General features: G+C 37.5%; 1 protein-coding gene across 2 annotated transcripts in view; it reads left to right on the top strand.

Moving 5' to 3' along the window:
• Positions 1–17,757, top strand: part of helz2b (helicase with zinc finger 2b) — a 49,482-nt gene extending 31,725 nt beyond the window's left edge. For both annotated transcript variants that reach the window (XM_051699437.1, XM_051699436.1), the window contains exons 6-19: positions 677–1,469; positions 1,656–1,737; positions 2,129–6,140; positions 6,346–6,431; positions 8,734–8,871; positions 9,036–9,191; positions 9,273–9,417; positions 10,305–10,424; positions 10,749–10,941; positions 13,354–13,488; positions 13,570–13,791; positions 14,221–14,383; positions 14,838–15,005; positions 15,472–17,757. In XM_051699437.1, coding sequence (XP_051555397.1) covers positions 677–1,469; positions 1,656–1,737; positions 2,129–6,140; positions 6,346–6,431; positions 8,734–8,871; positions 9,036–9,191; positions 9,273–9,417; positions 10,305–10,424; positions 10,749–10,941; positions 13,354–13,488; positions 13,570–13,791; positions 14,221–14,383; positions 14,838–15,005; positions 15,472–15,584 — 6,526 coding nt within the window. In that variant the 3' untranslated portion in view covers positions 15,585–17,757. The remainder of the gene's footprint in view (positions 1–676; positions 1,470–1,655; positions 1,738–2,128; positions 6,141–6,345; positions 6,432–8,733; positions 8,872–9,035; positions 9,192–9,272; positions 9,418–10,304; positions 10,425–10,748; positions 10,942–13,353; positions 13,489–13,569; positions 13,792–14,220; positions 14,384–14,837; positions 15,006–15,471) is intronic.
• The last annotated feature ends 509 nt before the right edge of the window (positions 17,758–18,266 follow it).

Here is an 18,266-nt window from a genome sequence, read left to right as displayed (position 1 = left end):
TACTGTAATAAATTGCAATGTATTCAGATGTTTATTTGCAACAAGAAGAATAAAAACAGATAGGAACAACTCATCTCTTATGAATGTAAAAGCACCTCTCTGTCAAAATCTACATACAGTACTGAGCAAAAGTTTTAGGCAGTTGTGAAAAATATTGTATAGTGAGGATGTTTTTAAAAAAAAAAAAATAAATGCCATGGATAAAAAAGATTTTTTTTTATCAATTAACTTTAGTAAACCTAAAAACTAAATCAATATTTGGTTGACCACCCTATGCCTTTAAAACAGCACCAATTCTCCTAGGTACACTTGCACACAGTTTTCCAAGGTTGTTGGTAGATATGTTGTTCCAAGAATCTTGGAGAACTTGTCACAGTTCTGTGTATTTAGGCTGTCTCAGTTCCTTGTATTTAGGCTGTCTCTTCATGTAATTCCAGACTGACTCGATGTTTTGATCTGGGCTCTCTGGGGGCCATACCATTTGTTGAAAGAATCCTTGTTCTACTTCTATTCTATTTGCAAAAGGAATGTTTGAAAATCTACATTTTATATTTCCTACTGACACACTAAAGCAAAATGAATGAAATAACCATCTTAAGACAAATGTTATCTAATGTGCCTCAGATTTTGCACAGTACTTTATAAGAAAATTAATTTTGAGTGTTGTTCCCTGTAGCTCAGCAGATTTATATGTCAGAATGCACTTCCATCCATATATTACAAATGGACATCCAGACCTCAAAGTACTCAGGATAAAGGCAAATAAGGGTGGGGCCTCCATGATGGCAACCGATAACATCACTCTCAAATACTGTCTCTGCTCTTATGATGGACAGTCCTTCATTCTCCCAGCACGCTCCCATCTAGAGTCAAACAACATCATCATAACTACCACATCAATGGCACGTTATCTTCGTGAGCTGAAGCTTCCTGCAGATTTCTTCAGCCATATCCTGATTGATGAGGCATCTCAGATGTTGGAGGGTGAAGCACTCATGGCTCTAGGCTTAGCAGACAAACACACTCGAGTTGTGTTAGCAGGTGACCACATGCAAATGGCTCCAAAACTTTTCTCTGTGACTGATGACAAGCGATCAGAACACACATTGCTCAATCGCCTCTTCCGCTACTATCAAGATCAAAGCAGCAATATTGCCAAGAGAAGCAGAGTGATCTTTAATGAGAACTACCGTTCCACGGCAGAAATAGTGGACTTTGTATCCACTCACTTCTATGTGAGCGATGGCATCAAGGCAAAAGGAGATGTCCCTCCCCATCCCAGGCTACATCCCCTGATCTTCCAGCATGTCAGAGGAGAATGCAATTTGAACTCCACCTCCATGTCCTGGTGCAACCGTGCTGAGGTTACTAGCGTGATAAATGTGATCCAAGGGCTTGTAACAGATTGGCCGATGGAATGGGGTGAAAGAGAACCAATGGATATCTGTGTTCTAAGTGAAGGCCAGCAGGTACCCAGTGTTTATCACTTTTTGATAAATCATGACTAATACTTGCGTAAGACTGTGTAATATCACTGCACAAAGACACATGCTCTAAGAGAATGATAATAATAAACAACTACTAATCAAGCACTGATTCATGCCATGTAATTAAAGAGGGGATAGGTTACATCTAAGTTTCTATCATTTCTTCAGCTTGATGTCATCAAAAACCAACTCAGAACCAAGCAGAATAGAATTCATGGAGTTTCTGTACAGAATTTGGCAAACATTCAAGGTATGTGTTCAGAACACTGCTGTGTTGATATGTACTTTGGATTTGTATGATATGTTTTGAAATTTTGAATTTTATAAGCAACATTTTTAAGGGTTACTTCACCCAAAAATGAAAATTCTGTCACAAAAGCAAATGTTAGGCTGACTGAAAAGGTGACTGAGGCTAGACAGTTCCTAGCATTCTGCCCAACATCTTATTTTGTGTTCCATGGAAGAAAGAAAGTGAAAAACATGAGGGTGAGTAAATTATGACAGATTTTTCATTTGTGGGTGAACTATCCCAGTAAAGCCACACTAATCATATATAAGTTATAAATTATGTTTATTGCATGTCTTGAGTCTGATATATAATTATTGAAAAACCTACTCATTAAAACACCTTGTTTCTTTAGGGAAGCAGTTCAGGGTCATTATCATATCAACAGTTCAGTCTAGAGACAGACTTCTCCAATCAGAGTCAAGCTGTCTAGAGTTTTTTGAAGACATTCGTGCACTGAACACCGCCCTAACCAGAGCCCAATCACTGGTGGTTGTGGTTGGAGATGCTGGAGCTCTTTGTTGTTTTGGAAAGTGCTCAAGAATCTGGAGGGCCTACATTGAACATTGCATCAGCAAGGGCAGCGCCAAACCTGATCATTTGACCAGAGACTTCCTACAACAAGAAATGCTGGAAATTTCAAAATTTCAGAAGAGAGAAAGGGTAGAAAATTCTGAGAGTGATGCACCTATCCAGGCTGAAACTGATCTTATATTGAAAGAGATGATGGATGACTATGATCCTGATGTGCAAGACTCAGATGCAGAGAATGAAAGTAATAAAGATCACAAAAGGGTTTTATACTCCTCCACTGAAAAGGAAGATCTGCTGGAGCTTGTCAGGAAACAGCCTGCTATCTATAAGCATGGAGAAATGGAGATGGAGGGATACCAGTCAGGTTATGTAATACCTTATGACAAACCATCTGAACGCATTTACATTAAAGGGAGGAAAAACATTGGCATGTGTTTCCCTGGAGATGAAGTTGTGGTGGAGATTGGCCCGCGACCTGATAAAGGCAGTCTTACTGGGAGAGTTTTAGGTGCCACAAATAGGGCAGCATCTTCCTCTGAATTTGTGTGCTCCTTAGAGGTTGAAAATTACCGAAAACGGACACAGGAAACTGATAAAAACTTTCTCAGGAAGATAATGATACCTCTCAGCATCAACACCACCAAAATATGTGTCTTGGTAAGCAAGAAGTCTCATAATTTCATTCCAATATGGAAATTTGTCAACGACAAATGGACATTGACAAGATATGTTCCTCTTGATGAACACACAAAACAGGAATATGTTTTTGTTGTTCAGATTTTGTGCTGGAAAGCCCACTGTTCCTTTCCACTAGGCAATGTTACGAATGTTCTACCCATTGGGACAACTTTAGAGGAGGGACTACAGATTTTGAAATTAGAATACAACCTAGGTTCAACTCCTCTGATAGAAGAAGACGCATTTTTAGACACGGAATTTGACAAAACTGATGACAGCAAAAGAAGAGATTTCAGAGATGCACCAACTTTCACAGTTGATCGAGCCACGGCCAGAAACTTGGATGATGCCATCAGTGTTAAAAATCTGGGAAACTACTATGAAATAGGGGTTCATGTTGCTGATGTGGCTAGTTTTGTGTCTAAGGACAGTCCTCTTGATAACTCTGCAAAAGAATTGGGAGCAACTTTTTACAACCCTAGAGAAGACCATACCATGTTCCCAAAACATCTTACCACCAACTTTTGGAGTCTCCTCCCAGGAAAAGATCGTAAAGCCATTTCAGTCATTGTCAAAGTGGAAAAGGACTCAGGCATTATCACAGAAAGGACCTTTTGCCTTTCTATGGTAAATTCTAGAAGGCAGCTGACCTACAAACAGGCTGAGGGTATAATAAGTCAGTGTGATGGTGAGCTAAGATTTAAAACATTGGAGGACTGTGTCAGAGTGGCTTACCTTTTTGCAAGAACACAACGCAAAGCTAGACTTAAAGAAAACTGGAACTATGCCCAACCTGATAAACATCGGAAGCCAGGGGAAAGAGAAGCTTATTTGATGATTGAAGAGCTAAACATAATGTTTAACAATGAGTTGTCAAAATTTTTGACCGAGAACATAAACACTAAACTCTGCACTCCTTTGAGATGTCAGGCTCCTCCTACAGCAGAGGAATTAGAGAAGATCAGTGATCGTCACACAGAGCTAATTCCTCTCTCCACACACCTGACATATCACATTGACAGAAACCGAGTGGACCTGCATAACACAATTACCTTCACTGTTTACAGTAATCCTAACCCTGACACAAATCCCAGCCCTTTATCAACCTACCTACAAGATGCCATTTCTGTCAGTTACTCTGAATATCATTTTGAAATTGGAGTTCACAAAGCAGATGTCTCTGGGTACAATATTAAAAATTTGGGAGCACAATCAAGCATGTGGAGTTTGATGCCAGGCCAGAATCGTCGGGCTATTTCTTTACTTCTGAAAGTGGAAAAGAAGACATGCAAAATTGTAGAGCAAAAGTTGGTGCTTTCCTCCATAAAGTCAAGCAGGCTATTGTCCTATAGTGAAGTTGACAGCATCATCAACCTGTCAAGTGAAAATGAAAGGATGACTGATTCTTTAGAAGGCTGCTTCCTTGAGGCTTTCCATTTTGCATCTGATCACAGGCAGAGACGAATAGTTGACACTTCCAATGCTGCAGATCTAGGTTTAACAGAAGACAGCAAATGCAAGTTAATGATGGAGGAGCTGAATCTGATGTTGAAAGAAGCTAGTGATCACCTGATGAGTGAAGTAACTACTTCCTTAAACACTTTTAGCTGCCCACTGACAGCTACACCTGAACTGGTAAGGAGACTTAAGAGAGATTATGAGGAGCTTGGGTTTCAACATCTGGACTCAAACAATCAACAGAACAATTTCATAATTCTAACGTCTGTATGGGAAAAGATTGAGTCAGCTGCTTTAGACTGTGACTTTTACAAAATGGCTGACCTCATTTCCACAGATGACCTCCACCCACAGTTGCTTCCAGTGATTGTTCAGTTAAAGGCCACCCTCAACAAAGCTTACTTCATTCGTTCACTCTCCTGCCAAGATGCTTTAGTTGGGCACTATTCATTACATCTGGACTCATACACGTATGCATCCTCACCCATGCGGCGGTACATTGATGTGATAATTCAGAGGCTAATGCATGCAGTTCTCAGTGACCGTCCTGTTGAGTACTCAAAGACAGACATTGACCTTTTGTGTGACAAGTGTAAAAGAGGAGAATCAAAGGCACAGGAGTACGAGAATAAAGCTGAGTCACTTTTTCTCGCCATCAGTCTACAGAAACAGAGCACATACAAATTGGCTTTTGTCACTGTTGTTCAGCCTGAGAGCGAAAGCTTTAAATTATCATTTCCATTTGACAAAGGAACTTTCCCGGACAAACTTCCTGTTTTGTACAGAGATTTACAGCTAGAGGATCAACCGATATATGACAGGAAACAAAAACAAATGACGCTGACTTGGAAAAAACGGATATACTCACTGAACGTAACCCCAAACCCAGTGAGGAACCTGAGATTCTGTTCAGAGATACAGAAGAGTACCTGGCACGCCATTGTTGAGGCAGTGAGAGAAGAAAAGTGGGAAGTGGTGAAGTGCCTCATATTGGGAGCAGATGTGAAAGAGCATTGTGAGGCAGATGAAGTGCAACTGGATATTAGGGATCATACAATCCTAACACACTATCTGAAAGTTGGAGACACTGTGCAAGTCCAGCTGACCTCAGAGAGGCAAAGAGGCTATTGGGCGCCGACTGTACAATTACTGAGTGTGAGTTCAAGCTTTGAGATATGTGTGGAACACACTCATAATCCTATTAAATGCTTTTCCAAATGTGCAAGTCACCCATCCAAAGGTTCCTATATAAATGTGGAGGATTATGTGCAAATATGGAAGCCCATCTGTGAAATGGAGTCTGCTGCGACTGCTGTGGACGATAGTGATTGTGTTGTGATAGAGAATGTACACATAGCTTGGACCACCCTCTTGGGTGGCGCAAGCACTGGAACCTTCTCTCTGCCTGTAGAATATGTCAAGAAATGGGCAATCGAATTTGACCTGGCAAAGTGTTTTCTTTGTATTCGAAAAAGAGTTTTGAAGCCGATCACACCAGATCAGTCAGGGGTAGATCCAGACTACTACACATGGGTGGCCCATGGCGTCACAACTCAATGTTTGGATACACCAGAAAAAACTAAGAATAAGTCAAAAATTATTCGCTTTAAAATAAATTATGCATCCATGGACATTCCAAAAGCCAAGATGGATCCCATGTTCACAGTTGAAGTGATTCCAAAACTCCTTCCAGACATGTAAGCTTATTACACAACAGCCTATAACATGACACCATAACCTCTTCAGGCTATGTTACTTAAATCTGTATATGATACATACTGTATGTTTATTTATTAATCATGTAATAAAAACATTTAGTTAAATGCAAAGAGGCAAACATATTACACTGCTGGTGTAAAAACAGTGATGTAATGTGTGATCTATTTTGCTTGATTCATCCAGACGAAAGGAAAGTGCAGTGAATAATTTAACAATGGCTAATGAACTTGTTAAGAACATTGCACTAGGACAACGGATTCGGAAAGTAGGTATGTGTATAAAGTTTACAGGAAATTATGTTAAATGGCAGAAGTCTGTTATATTATTTAATACACAAAATGTTATTCCGAGCAACAATTATATTCTATATTTCTATGTTTGTGTTTATTTGTTTATAATATACCTGGACAGGTTGCTCATGTGTCTTATAAATGATCATTATTTTGTACAATTTTAAGAGTAGTTTTTCTTATTTTTTATTTAAAGGAATATTCCGGGTTCAATACGTGTTAAGCTCTTCGACAGTATTTGTGGCATAATGTTGATTACCACTAAAAATTATTTAGACTCATTCCTAATTTTCTTTAACAAAGCAAAAATCTCAGTATTGTACAGAATGGCACTTACAATGTAAAATATGGCAGTTACAGTGGAAGAAAATGGAGCACATTTCCAAACTAGTAAAATGCAATGCAAATGTTTCAAAAGTTTAGCCACAAGACTTAAACATAATTTGTGTTGACATGAATCTAGTCTGATAATTTTTTTTACAACCTTGTCTGTGTAAAGTTCAGTTTTGTTATCTTGATGACTTAACGCCAGCAAACCATGTAATTTTAACATTTTGTCTGCTCTAGGATACAATAACCAAAAATGAAAACTCTGTCATCATTTACTCACCCTCTAGTTGTTCCAAACCCATATGATGTTCTTTCTCCTGTGGAACATAAAAGGAGATGCTAGGCAGAAATATAGCCTCAGTCACCATTCTTTTTCATTGTATAAAAAAAGCGGATGGATGTTAATGGTGACCTAGACGAACACACTGCCTAACATCTCTCGTGTTCCATGGAAGAAAGTCATAAGAGTTTGGAACAAAATGAGAATGAGTAAATAATAATTTATAAACATTTTTGAGTGAACTATCCCTTTAAGCCCTCCGGACACTGGCACCATTGAGTTCCACTGTAAATGCCTTCTTCTAACCCTATTTTTTGCTTAAAATTGTGCATGGACGTTGTATTTTTGGCTTCACTATACGCAACACATAATTTCATTTCATTTAAACCAACTAATCTCAGTTCAGGAGACTCTGTGCTGTCAGTAAAGGATTAACCTTTTGACGTACGGAGTCATTTGACAAAACAACATGGTGTCGATCACAACGGAGTTTGTCTTTGGTAGAAACGGCAACAAAACTACATCTAGTAAGAAACCTAATTAAGTTTTTACTTTGAAACCTGTTTGAGTCAAAAGATTAGTCTCCATTTTCATCCGATATGCCATTTTTAAAATTAGAGCGATTTATGTTAAACACAATGACTCTGTACTTGGACCGTATGCTCATTTTCACTTAAAATAAACTATATTCACTGTGCATTATCACATTGAGAATCAATGGATGCATCCAAAAGCTGGAATATGTTGCTTTCAGAGGCTGTATACGGAGTTAGGATGAAAAAAGTGCATTTCAAACTGTTCTGAGACCAGTGCAGACAGACAGCACACTGGAGGTTAAGTCATTCACTAAATAGGGGACATCCTATAGCTCTCTATGCATCTAAGTGCATTCAATCCAAACTTCCTATCAAAAGTTCTGTTCAGGCTGCAGATGATGTTTGGACCACTCAACACGTTTGGCAGACATGGGACAATCGTAATCAGTACATAGATTCAGAATTTTTCATGCAATATTGTATTTAAACATGGTTGGCAGTGTTTAGATGATGCTGCAATTACTCTGAATCCAAATTATTTATGCTGATTTCTGATGTAATGTCTGTAACATTTCAAAAGATGAATAACCAATACTCTTGGAAACGTAATTTTTTTTTTGTTGTTGTTTTTGTAGCTTGGTATTATTTACAATTTCACAACTAAGTCCCACTAGACATCAATTTTTATTTTTATTTTTATTGCATGTTCTTAGGGGCTACTAGTTACAAATCTAAAAGTTGAATGGAATATGCACACAGCAGTCACGCTCTGGCAAGGGCGTAGATTTGCCTTGAACATTGAGGGGGTTGCAGTGTGAAGCATTTACATGTTTCCATTGATTATGGTTTAAATAATGGGGGGTTGTACTTGCTTGTTTTGATATTGGGGGGGTTACCTCCCCCCGGAATCTACGCCCCTGCGCTCGGGTCTCAGGAGGTATTATTTTTGTAGTAATCAGCATTATGCCACAAATGCCTTTGATAGAGCTTGACTTGTATTGAACTTGGAACATTCTGTTAATACTTCAGTGGACCAAGTTATAATAATGTGAGCCGAAAATTCGATATTTACACTAAAACTAATGGACAACATGTCATTTAATTTCAAAGTATTTTTGTGTGTATGAATTTACAGGTGCTGAACCAGTTGTATCCCGGTATGAGCTTATGAGAAAGCCAGTACCCGCAGATCTGCCTCCACTGAATGAAAGCCAGTTTAATGCTTTGGAAAAAGCTCTGAATGGCACATTCACCCTCATTCAAGGCCCTCCAGGTTACACACTCTGAGCATACACAGTTTTTTTTTAGATTGTTTTGAAATCACAGCTGCAAAACTACTGAGACTGGTCAAAGAGGGTCACAGGATTTATATACTTTTTAACTTGATGTCCTCTGAGAGAGACATTAAAACAGTCTTTTGTATGTGCTTCTTTATAGGAACAGGAAAAACTGTTGTTGGAGCTTACATAGTGTACTGGTTCTCCCAGCTAAACGCTAAGAAACCTCAGAAGCTGAAGGAGTTCAAAGAAAAAGAGAAGAGAGAGGTTATTCTGTACTGTGGACCCTCAAACAAGTCTGTAGATGTGGTTGCAGGTAACTACTGTATATATCTGAGAACTTGCATGAGGATGAGACTTTGTATATTTATGTGCTTCTGTTTGATTGTGTATACAGAATACTTGCTCAAGTTTGGTGAGGAGTTGAAGATATTACGCGTATACAGCAGACAGATGGAAATGCAAGAGTACCCCTACCCTGGCAGTGACCTCCAGTTATCCCACAAATCACTGCGCCAAGAAAAGTCTAAACCTGAGCTTAAGTAATGCAAATGATGTTTTACATCATGTCACTCATCTTATTAACAGATGTTAATTTTCTGTAACTGCACAGGAATATAGTCGTTCCAGGTTTGTTGACCACATAACAGTTTTAAATCAATTTAGGTAAATTATAGGAAATTCAACCAACTCAAAGCATGAAAGCATGAAAATGTCAACAGCTAGGGGAGGAGAGTTGAGTGGGGCGACTGTCAACCCAAAAAAAACTGTTGGACACACAAATAACCTTGTTGTCAATGCTGCCACACTGCTTAATCAATAAAATAGTTTGACTACTGAACATGGTGATGCCCCCACTACAGACAATTATAGTTAAAAACTAACAGCTTCCATTTTTGTAGCAATGCTACTACCCGAGATGCATTTTTAGGGATGAATGCTATTTTCCCACACAGAGTCTATTATTATATTCTCAGTGTGAAAGTGAACAGAAATTCAAAATTCAAAACAGGAGTAAGAATTAGGGTTAAACACACTCAACAAATGAACAGAAATTGTTACTAGCTAAGTGTTAAAAAAAATGTGATCAAATGCTTTCTTCTCTGGTAAGATTAATGTTATATGAAGCCAGTTTTCCAGATCAATTGCTTATGTAGGTACAATAGTCATGTAGCTAACACTTTTATCCAAAGCAACTTTAAGTATAGTTATTTCAGGGACAATCCCCCTTGGTTTGCTACAAGGGCACAATGTTGATATCTAAAGGCTCACTTCTTGCAAGGTTACCAGCCTTGAACTTTAGCCACTACACCACACCACTCTGCAATCCAAACTCTGCAATACTCAGCAACTTCAAAACTCCACAAATAATGTATAATTGCAGAGTTTATCTTTGCCATACTAAAGCTCTTCACATTCTTATGTTTAGGGACATAACACTTCATCACAGGATTCGGGAGTGTCACAACCCTAATTCCCAAGCAATAGTGGACTTTGATGAAAGAATCGCCAATAATCCTAATTCACTCACAGATGAGGATATAGAAGAGTAAGAAGTTGTTTCTGTTGTAACACTCTTGAAGGAGTCCCCATGTATGCTGGGCACTTTTTGGCTGTTTTTCTTTAAATCGCCAGTTCAACTGATCAGTACTAGTTTTGTAATGAAATTCATATATAAATATAGATTATATATATAAATATAAATTACATGTAAAATTCATAGATGATTTATATTTATATACAAAACCAATTTTGAAGCATTTTAGCAATAAACAATTTCATTGAGTCAGGTTTCCAAAACTTTGACTGGTACTATACGAGAATGCATGTTTGCATGTGTGTGAAATTGACACTTCACTGTGTCTGTCCTCAGCTATAAGAAGCTACTAAATGCTGCACGTCTGTATGAATTGGAAAGGCATGATGTTATTCTGTGCACTTGCACGGCTGCTGCCTCCCCTAACCTCACCAAGACACTCACTGCACGACAGATCCTCATCGATGAGTGCGCCATGGCAACAGAACCCCAGACGCTTGTCCCATTGGTCAGCTTCAAACCTGAGAAGGTCAGAGTGACTCTTGACTCATCTAATCCATACATAAACTATTAAATACACTCACTGATCACTTTCTTAGCAACTCTATGGTCCTAATAATGTACCCAACAGGGTCTTCTGCTGTTGTAGGCCATCTACCTCCAAGTTCGACTTGTTGTGCATTCTGAGATGCTATTCTGCTCATTACAATTGTACAGTGGTTATCTGATTTACCATAGCCTTTCTGTCAGCTAGAACCAGTCTGGCCATTCTCCGTTGACCTCTCTCATCAAAAAGGCATTTCCATCCGCAGAACTGCCGCTCACTGGATGTTTTTTGTTTTTGGCACCATTCTGAGTAAACTCTCAGAAAAAGACTGTTGTCTGTGGAAAATCTCAGGAGATCAGCAGTTACAGAAATACTCAAACCAGCCCATCTGGCACCAAAAATCATGCCATAGTCAAATTTGCTGAGATCAAAATTTTCCCCATTCTTATGGTTGATGTGAACATTAACTGAAGCTCCTAACGCGTATCTGCATGATTTTATGCATCGCACTGCTGCCACACGATTGGCTGATTAGATGATCAGCATGAATAAGTAGGTGTACAGGTGTCCCTAATAAAGTGCTCAGTGAGTGTAAATGTCATATCTGTTAAATGCAGGACAAAACAGACATAAATTGTAGCCAGTTGTACTGTAAAACTTACTGTAAACTAGCCAAGGCTGTGCCGGGTTAATTAATGCACTGAATAAAAGGTTGATATGAGTGTAACTTACTATGAAAGACATGTAATCAAATGAACAACCAGTCATCAACCAAAACATCAGCTGAATTAGCAGTTATATTTAACTCCAGGCTGTAATGTTCAGGCAGGCTGACTGAAGACAGGACAAGACAAAGTGAAGAACCCAAGTGCAGTTTATTTACAAGTGCAATAAAAAAAAAAAAAAAAAATATATATATATATATATATATATATATATATATATATATATATATAACAGAATATAAACCAGAACATAGACTTCACTATAATGTTACAAACAACAATACAATGTTACACCCACAATACTCGATAAAAGACCATAGCAAACATGAGGCCTTAAATACAAGGACATGTGCAAACACATGACAATGACAACCAATAACAAGACTAAATAACAAGATAACAAGACTACTAAAACATGAACCAATGAAAATACAGGATTGATAACAAGTTAACAAGACAATAAACCAATGAGAACAAGACACATGAACATGAGGGAAACAGGATATCACATGACTAGACAAGGAAGTGAACTAATTTCAAAATAAAAGACCTGCAACCATGAATATGAATCTAAACATGAAACAAGAACACACAAATATGTTACACAGGCCTATATTACAGTTTTCCTGAATTGCTAAAACACTAAACCCCATTCTCTGAACCAAATTCTCAGTGGCCTAAACCCATTTGTCAGTCAGTTACTCTCTTTGCAAAATTTTAAACACATTCTCACTCACTAAAACACATTTCGCACTGTGATGCACTTGTGTTGCAAAACAGTAAACACGGGCAGCAAAAGTTAAACACAACTACAACACTGTTGTCATCGTTTACACACAATGATTCAAAATTGTTCACACTTGTTTCTAATGATGTGAAATCTCTCATTGACTTTGCAGTTGCACATTTTTGAGTGTACTGTAATGTGTTTTACAATATGCAAGTGCTGAATATAGAGATATTCAATAATGTATTGCAGTACTTACAGTATACAATATATTCACTGTACTACTGTACTGTAAGTTGTGATTACTATACTTTTTTTTTTTTGACAGTAATTGCAAAATGCGCTTACTATGTACAATAAAAAATTACAAAAAAACTAGTGACTAATGAATGCCCTGTAGTGTTTATATATTGACTGGTTGTGTGTATGATCTGAAAGCATTGTTTGATTTTGAGCTCAAATTAACTTGTTTTGGGGCGATTGTTTGATTTTGCCAGAAGAGTCAGGGGTTTTGTGAATGTAGTTTGAAGATTTGTTTTTTGTGTTTAAAGTAGTGAGAAAATGGGTGAAGATTTCAAGAAATGTGTCTTAGCAATTCAGAAAAACTGTAATAACCAATGTTTCTCTTGCTTCCACTGCCATCTTGGACAATTTTGTTCAGTGAGCTCATCCTCTTCGCAATGCTTGTTTTCCCCTTCCAACACTGTATCCCATGTTTTCGACCATGAATGTGAGCTTTTTGTTCTAACAGTCTGTTAACGTAAGCAAAATTAGATAAGGCACCTACTTTTTGCAACATCTGAGAATTACCTTGCATGAACATCAACAATGTTCATTCTCAACCTTCTTTGAAAATAAACATTTGTCTGTTTTCTGTCACACAGTCTTACAGTGCAAATAATAATTTTTCTCAATGCTCCACTCATCATTCCCTTCCTGCAGGTTGTACTGTTGGGGGATCACAAGCAGTTGCGTCCGATCGTGAAGAATGAGCATGTGAGGAAACTTGGCATGACACATTCTCTGTTTGAACGCTACATGGCTAAAGCACTACTGTTGGACACCCAGTACAGAATGGTACAAAATATACATCTGCATATACATGCTATGCACACATACTCTTACATGCTGAAAGTTTACTATGGATTCTTTCTTTAGCATGAAGAGATCTGCAAATTCCCATCAATGGCGTACTACCAGGGTAAGCTGAAAACTAAAGTAGCTGAACGGACCAGCATGCTGCACATTGAGAAGGAAAGAGTGAGACAAAGTAAACACATTCTGTTTGGAGATGTACAAGGAGTTGAAATCAGTTTGGTTGTTTCAACTGCACGTGGGAACCAGAACTCAAAAGCCAACCTTGCAGAGGTTAAAAAAGCTGTAAGTGGAAGCTTAGTATGTGCTTGTATTTACAGTTCAGGGCCAACTTCTGTCACTTTTGAGACTTTGACTAAAGAAAACTTTTTTACATAATACTATCACTTCAGTGTTAATTTTGATTGGTTTAGATTATGAATAGATTAACCTAGAGGGATCCACAAAATGCAACTGGATAAAGAGGGGTCATCCTTAATGCCCTTTAAACCTCTAAACAGTGGTAGAGCCCATTTAATGAAATGATATAAAATAATGCTACCTATCCCATACAATTTTAAGTCATCTCATGTGGTTCAACATATCTGATCAACACATTTTTGTCTTGTTGTCCAAGTGCCACATGTTAATACCAGGTGTGATTGCCATGCAGCTTGCATACACAAATCAATTAGCCTTGATATGTTTGAAGGACCCTTTTGTGTTTTTGCGCAGGTTGAGATTTGTGGTCTGTTGGTATCTGTGGGCCATGTGAGGCAGGAGGAGATTGCCATACTCTCACCATATAATGCACAAGTGGCCCAGATCAGAGAAAGACTCCTGTCCACTGATATAAATCTCAAAAGAGTCACTGTCACCACCATTACGAAGAGTCAAGGTAAATACTCTGAAATAATTATCTGTTTCTCTATGTCAAATTTGCTTTATTGGCATGACAAAAGGTATAGTGTATAGCCAGAATGTTTGCAAAGATTTGTACTTGAAAAAAGTGAAACAAATAAGAAAATGAAGTGTAACATGATTAGATTCGAGTGACAGTTTGATTGTCTATACTGAATGTAAAACTGCTATGAGACGCAGCACAGTCACAGTCAGAAATTTTTTTATGTTTAATGTACAGTTATACGCCACTTGCTGCGGCTAGTGAAGACAAAAACTCTGATTAGAAGAAATAAATTGTATCTATTGTTTCTTTACTGCGTTGTCTTTGTTTAGGACACTTAGGAGTAGCTGTGGGGTACAAGCTCTATACTAATAATTAAATTATATTTATGTCCCTCTTCAGTCTGCATTATGAGCATGTGATGATGAGGATGATGATGTGATTGCAGGTAGTGAGTGGAGGTATGTGATTTTGTCGATGGTTCGCTCCTGCCCCAGTGAAGAGATTGAACCTTTGCTCTCCAGGGAATGGCTCTCCAAACATATCGGCTTTGTGGGCGATGAAAACCAGATCAGTGTGGGCATCACAAGAGCACAGGATGGGCTATGTATTTTGGGTAATCCCTAAATTAAATTACAATAGTAACATTATTGGTTGTAGTCAATTGTACCATTTGTTATGCAAAACTTACAGCAAACTAGTCTAGCCTGTGCCGGGTCTATTAATGCACTGAATAAAAGGTTGATATGAGAGTAGTTTTCTATGAAAGATATGTAATCAAATGAACAACCAATCATCAACCAAAACATCAGCTGAATTAGCAGGTTGTAAAAAAGTTAATGAATTGCTATATACAGATCACAACTTTTTATAGAAAATGACTAGCCTATATAATTTTAAATAAAATATACAGTATATATTTTTTTAAATAGAATGATTTGTGTTAGTGGCCCGCTTAATAGTACACAACTTAAAAAGTTTAAAATTAATTTAAAATAGGAAATGACAGTGGTCAGGTAGATTTACAGTATTTATGGTTGTTTGGTTGTTGCTGAATATATTGTATTTTTATTTATTTATAGGTAATCAGGAGTTACTGAACTGCAGCCAAGCATGGACGAAACTACTGAAACATTATTCAGGTCATGGCTGTGTGGTCTCTGCAGACCAGATAACAGTGCGCCATATGAGCTAGACCATTTATATGAATTTCAGTTGATCTTCCATCATTTTTTACATTTTTTATTAGTGTAACTATTTTCATGTTTTTATATTTTTAATCATACATTCCAAATTCAGTGCATCATCTCATCCCACTTCAAAATGAGAGTAAAACATTCTGAGTTTTTATAATTAGAGTCAGAATGTGGAAGGGTTTTTTAATTTTTATTTTATGGAAGTTTTTAGAAGATTCAGGGTACAAACACATTTTCAGGGTTTCAGACATAAAATTACTGAGACCCGTGGAACAGGTGCTGAATTTGAAAACGCTGTTTGAATTAGATATCTGATCATTTCTTTCATTTTAAAGCATGTAATCTCGAGATAATTTTTATATACAACTTATTGTAATTCTTGACCTACTGAACCACCATGGCCTTTTTCTACTCGGTTTTTAAAATGAGTTAACATCAACCAAAGATGCTAACATGTTTTCTTTTCCACTGGGAGTAAAATATTCTAAACTTGGACATCTGACTGCTTTCTTTGATTCCCTGACCCTTTTTTGTGTCGTGAGTGGTTCACCTACTTTCATAAGTCATTAACAGAAAACCTGCAGTCCAATGTTGATCAATGTCCAGGGTCAAACATTGTGCTCATGTGTTGTGTTTTTAGTCTTTCCAGGAAGATGGGATGCCAGTGCAACAAATGACTAAGGCAGAGTTGTATGTAGCAAACCCTGGTGCAGAAATTCTCCTGGAGCAAAATTAGTACAGATTCTAACATATTTTGTTGATCCTGGAACAACATTCCTGTAAAACTAAGTCCTTACATTATTAATCCCAACTCTCACTCTAACCATGGAAAAGTCAGTGGGGTCAAAAATTTTCAAGCTCCAAAAAGGACATAAAGGCATCATAAAGGTAATTCATATTACTTGAGTGGTTTAATCCATGTCTTCGGAAGTGATATGATCAGTTTTGGGTGAGAAACATCCAAAAATGTTCTCCTTTTCTCTACATTTTGCCATTTACAGTCTCCATGGCATGATCATGATTTGAAGCTAGATTGCACTTCTTCATGCTCTGTGAATGTGTCAAGTGTAATAAAACAAGAAGTTGATAAGAATGTTGTTCAAGCCGTGAATGTTGTTAAAGCATGGGCTAGTACGACAACCTTACCATAACATTACTACAACATAACTCACACATTACAGTAATGTTTCACTAACAATACTGCAACATTGCCATACCTATGACATTACTACAATGCTACCACAACTTTACTATAACTTTACACAACATAAATGCAATATAGTTGTAATATTACAACAACTTGCCAGATCAGATGACCATGACAAAAAAAATGACAGCAAGGGAACTGTAAAGGTTTAAGCCAATATGTTTTCATAAAAAAATAAAAACAAAAATAAAAAAAATCACTTTCTCCAATGCACTGAACCATAAATAAATTATTTAGATTACAGTGTACTATATATGTATATCTATCTATCTATATATACCTGTATATAATTTTTTTTTTTTTTTTTTATGCTGTTGTTGTATTTGTTGTCACTTTTATTTGTCATGTGGTGATTGATTATACTTGTTTTTGGTTGATACGGTTATTGTGGGTTAAATATTGAGGTCCATGTGCGTCTGTAAGCGAGATAAATGATAAATTTAACTCATAATAACTCAATGCTGCCTTCATATCGTGTTGCATCAAAATTTATACGGATTTATTTGTTAAGAAGAATAGATTCAAACTGTTAATGGCTTGTTGTAGATTCTTGTAAAGAATGTATGCGTCTTCGCATTCAAAGTTCTGGTTTGCTCATTGATTTTAGAGACCCTGCTCACACGTGAACACACTCATCTGTGGCATCCACACCCACTATTCTATTATGGCTTCATATGGTTGTCATGGGATTTGGAGATGGCCCTTCGTGACATCATAAAGCTTGGAATGTGATGGAATGTCTGTCTGCTATTTAAAGCCCATGTTTCTCCAGGTTTGCTTGTCTTCGGGGGAGGACGCGATCACTGAGACCACTCTGGGGTGAAAGTTCTTTGTGGTGAATGGGTTAAAAGGTGTGTTTTACAGGGCAGAGTGAGGTGGGGTGCGGTAGTGTGTAAGCTGGCATTTTATTGAGACCGGAGATTTTGTGCATCAGGTAATGTGATGTAAAATAAAGGCTGAAAATTATTTTTTAAATGATACCCCGGCGTCGCTTCGAGGTGCTTGCCATTTGATTTGCATTAGTTCCCATTGTAGCATTCTGGTCAGGAGTATCAAGTATCTTGCACCAATTTAGGTTGGGTGGATGGGACGCAGGTTCTGCTAGTTCAACCCAGTGAATCACTTGGAGCAAGAAGTAGGGTGTGCAATGCAAGGTGGTGGGTGGGACGCAGGTTCTGCTAGTTCAACCCAGTGAATCACTTGGAGCTAGAAGTAGGGTGAGCAATGCAAGTTGGGGGGGTGGGACACAGGGATGACCCTACGTTTTTTTTTTTAATCTAAAATATTTAATGGCAACCACCTAATTTCTGAACATTAGTGCTTTCACTTTTTAATACAGCTGTCAATCAATTAATATATTTTATTTTTCATATGAATTACTTACCTAATGTGCAGATTAACTGATCAAATGAATCACAATTAATCACATACATAATATTTGCTAAAAAAAAAAAAAAAAATATATATATATATA

Source organism: Myxocyprinus asiaticus, chromosome 6, assembly GCF_019703515.2.
Source record: "Myxocyprinus asiaticus isolate MX2 ecotype Aquarium Trade chromosome 6, UBuf_Myxa_2, whole genome shotgun sequence".
Lineage (NCBI taxonomy): Eukaryota > Metazoa > Chordata > Actinopteri > Cypriniformes > Catostomidae > Myxocyprinus > Myxocyprinus asiaticus.
Note: the sequence above shows the minus strand (reverse complement) of the source record. Positions and strands in the feature narration are given on the sequence as shown.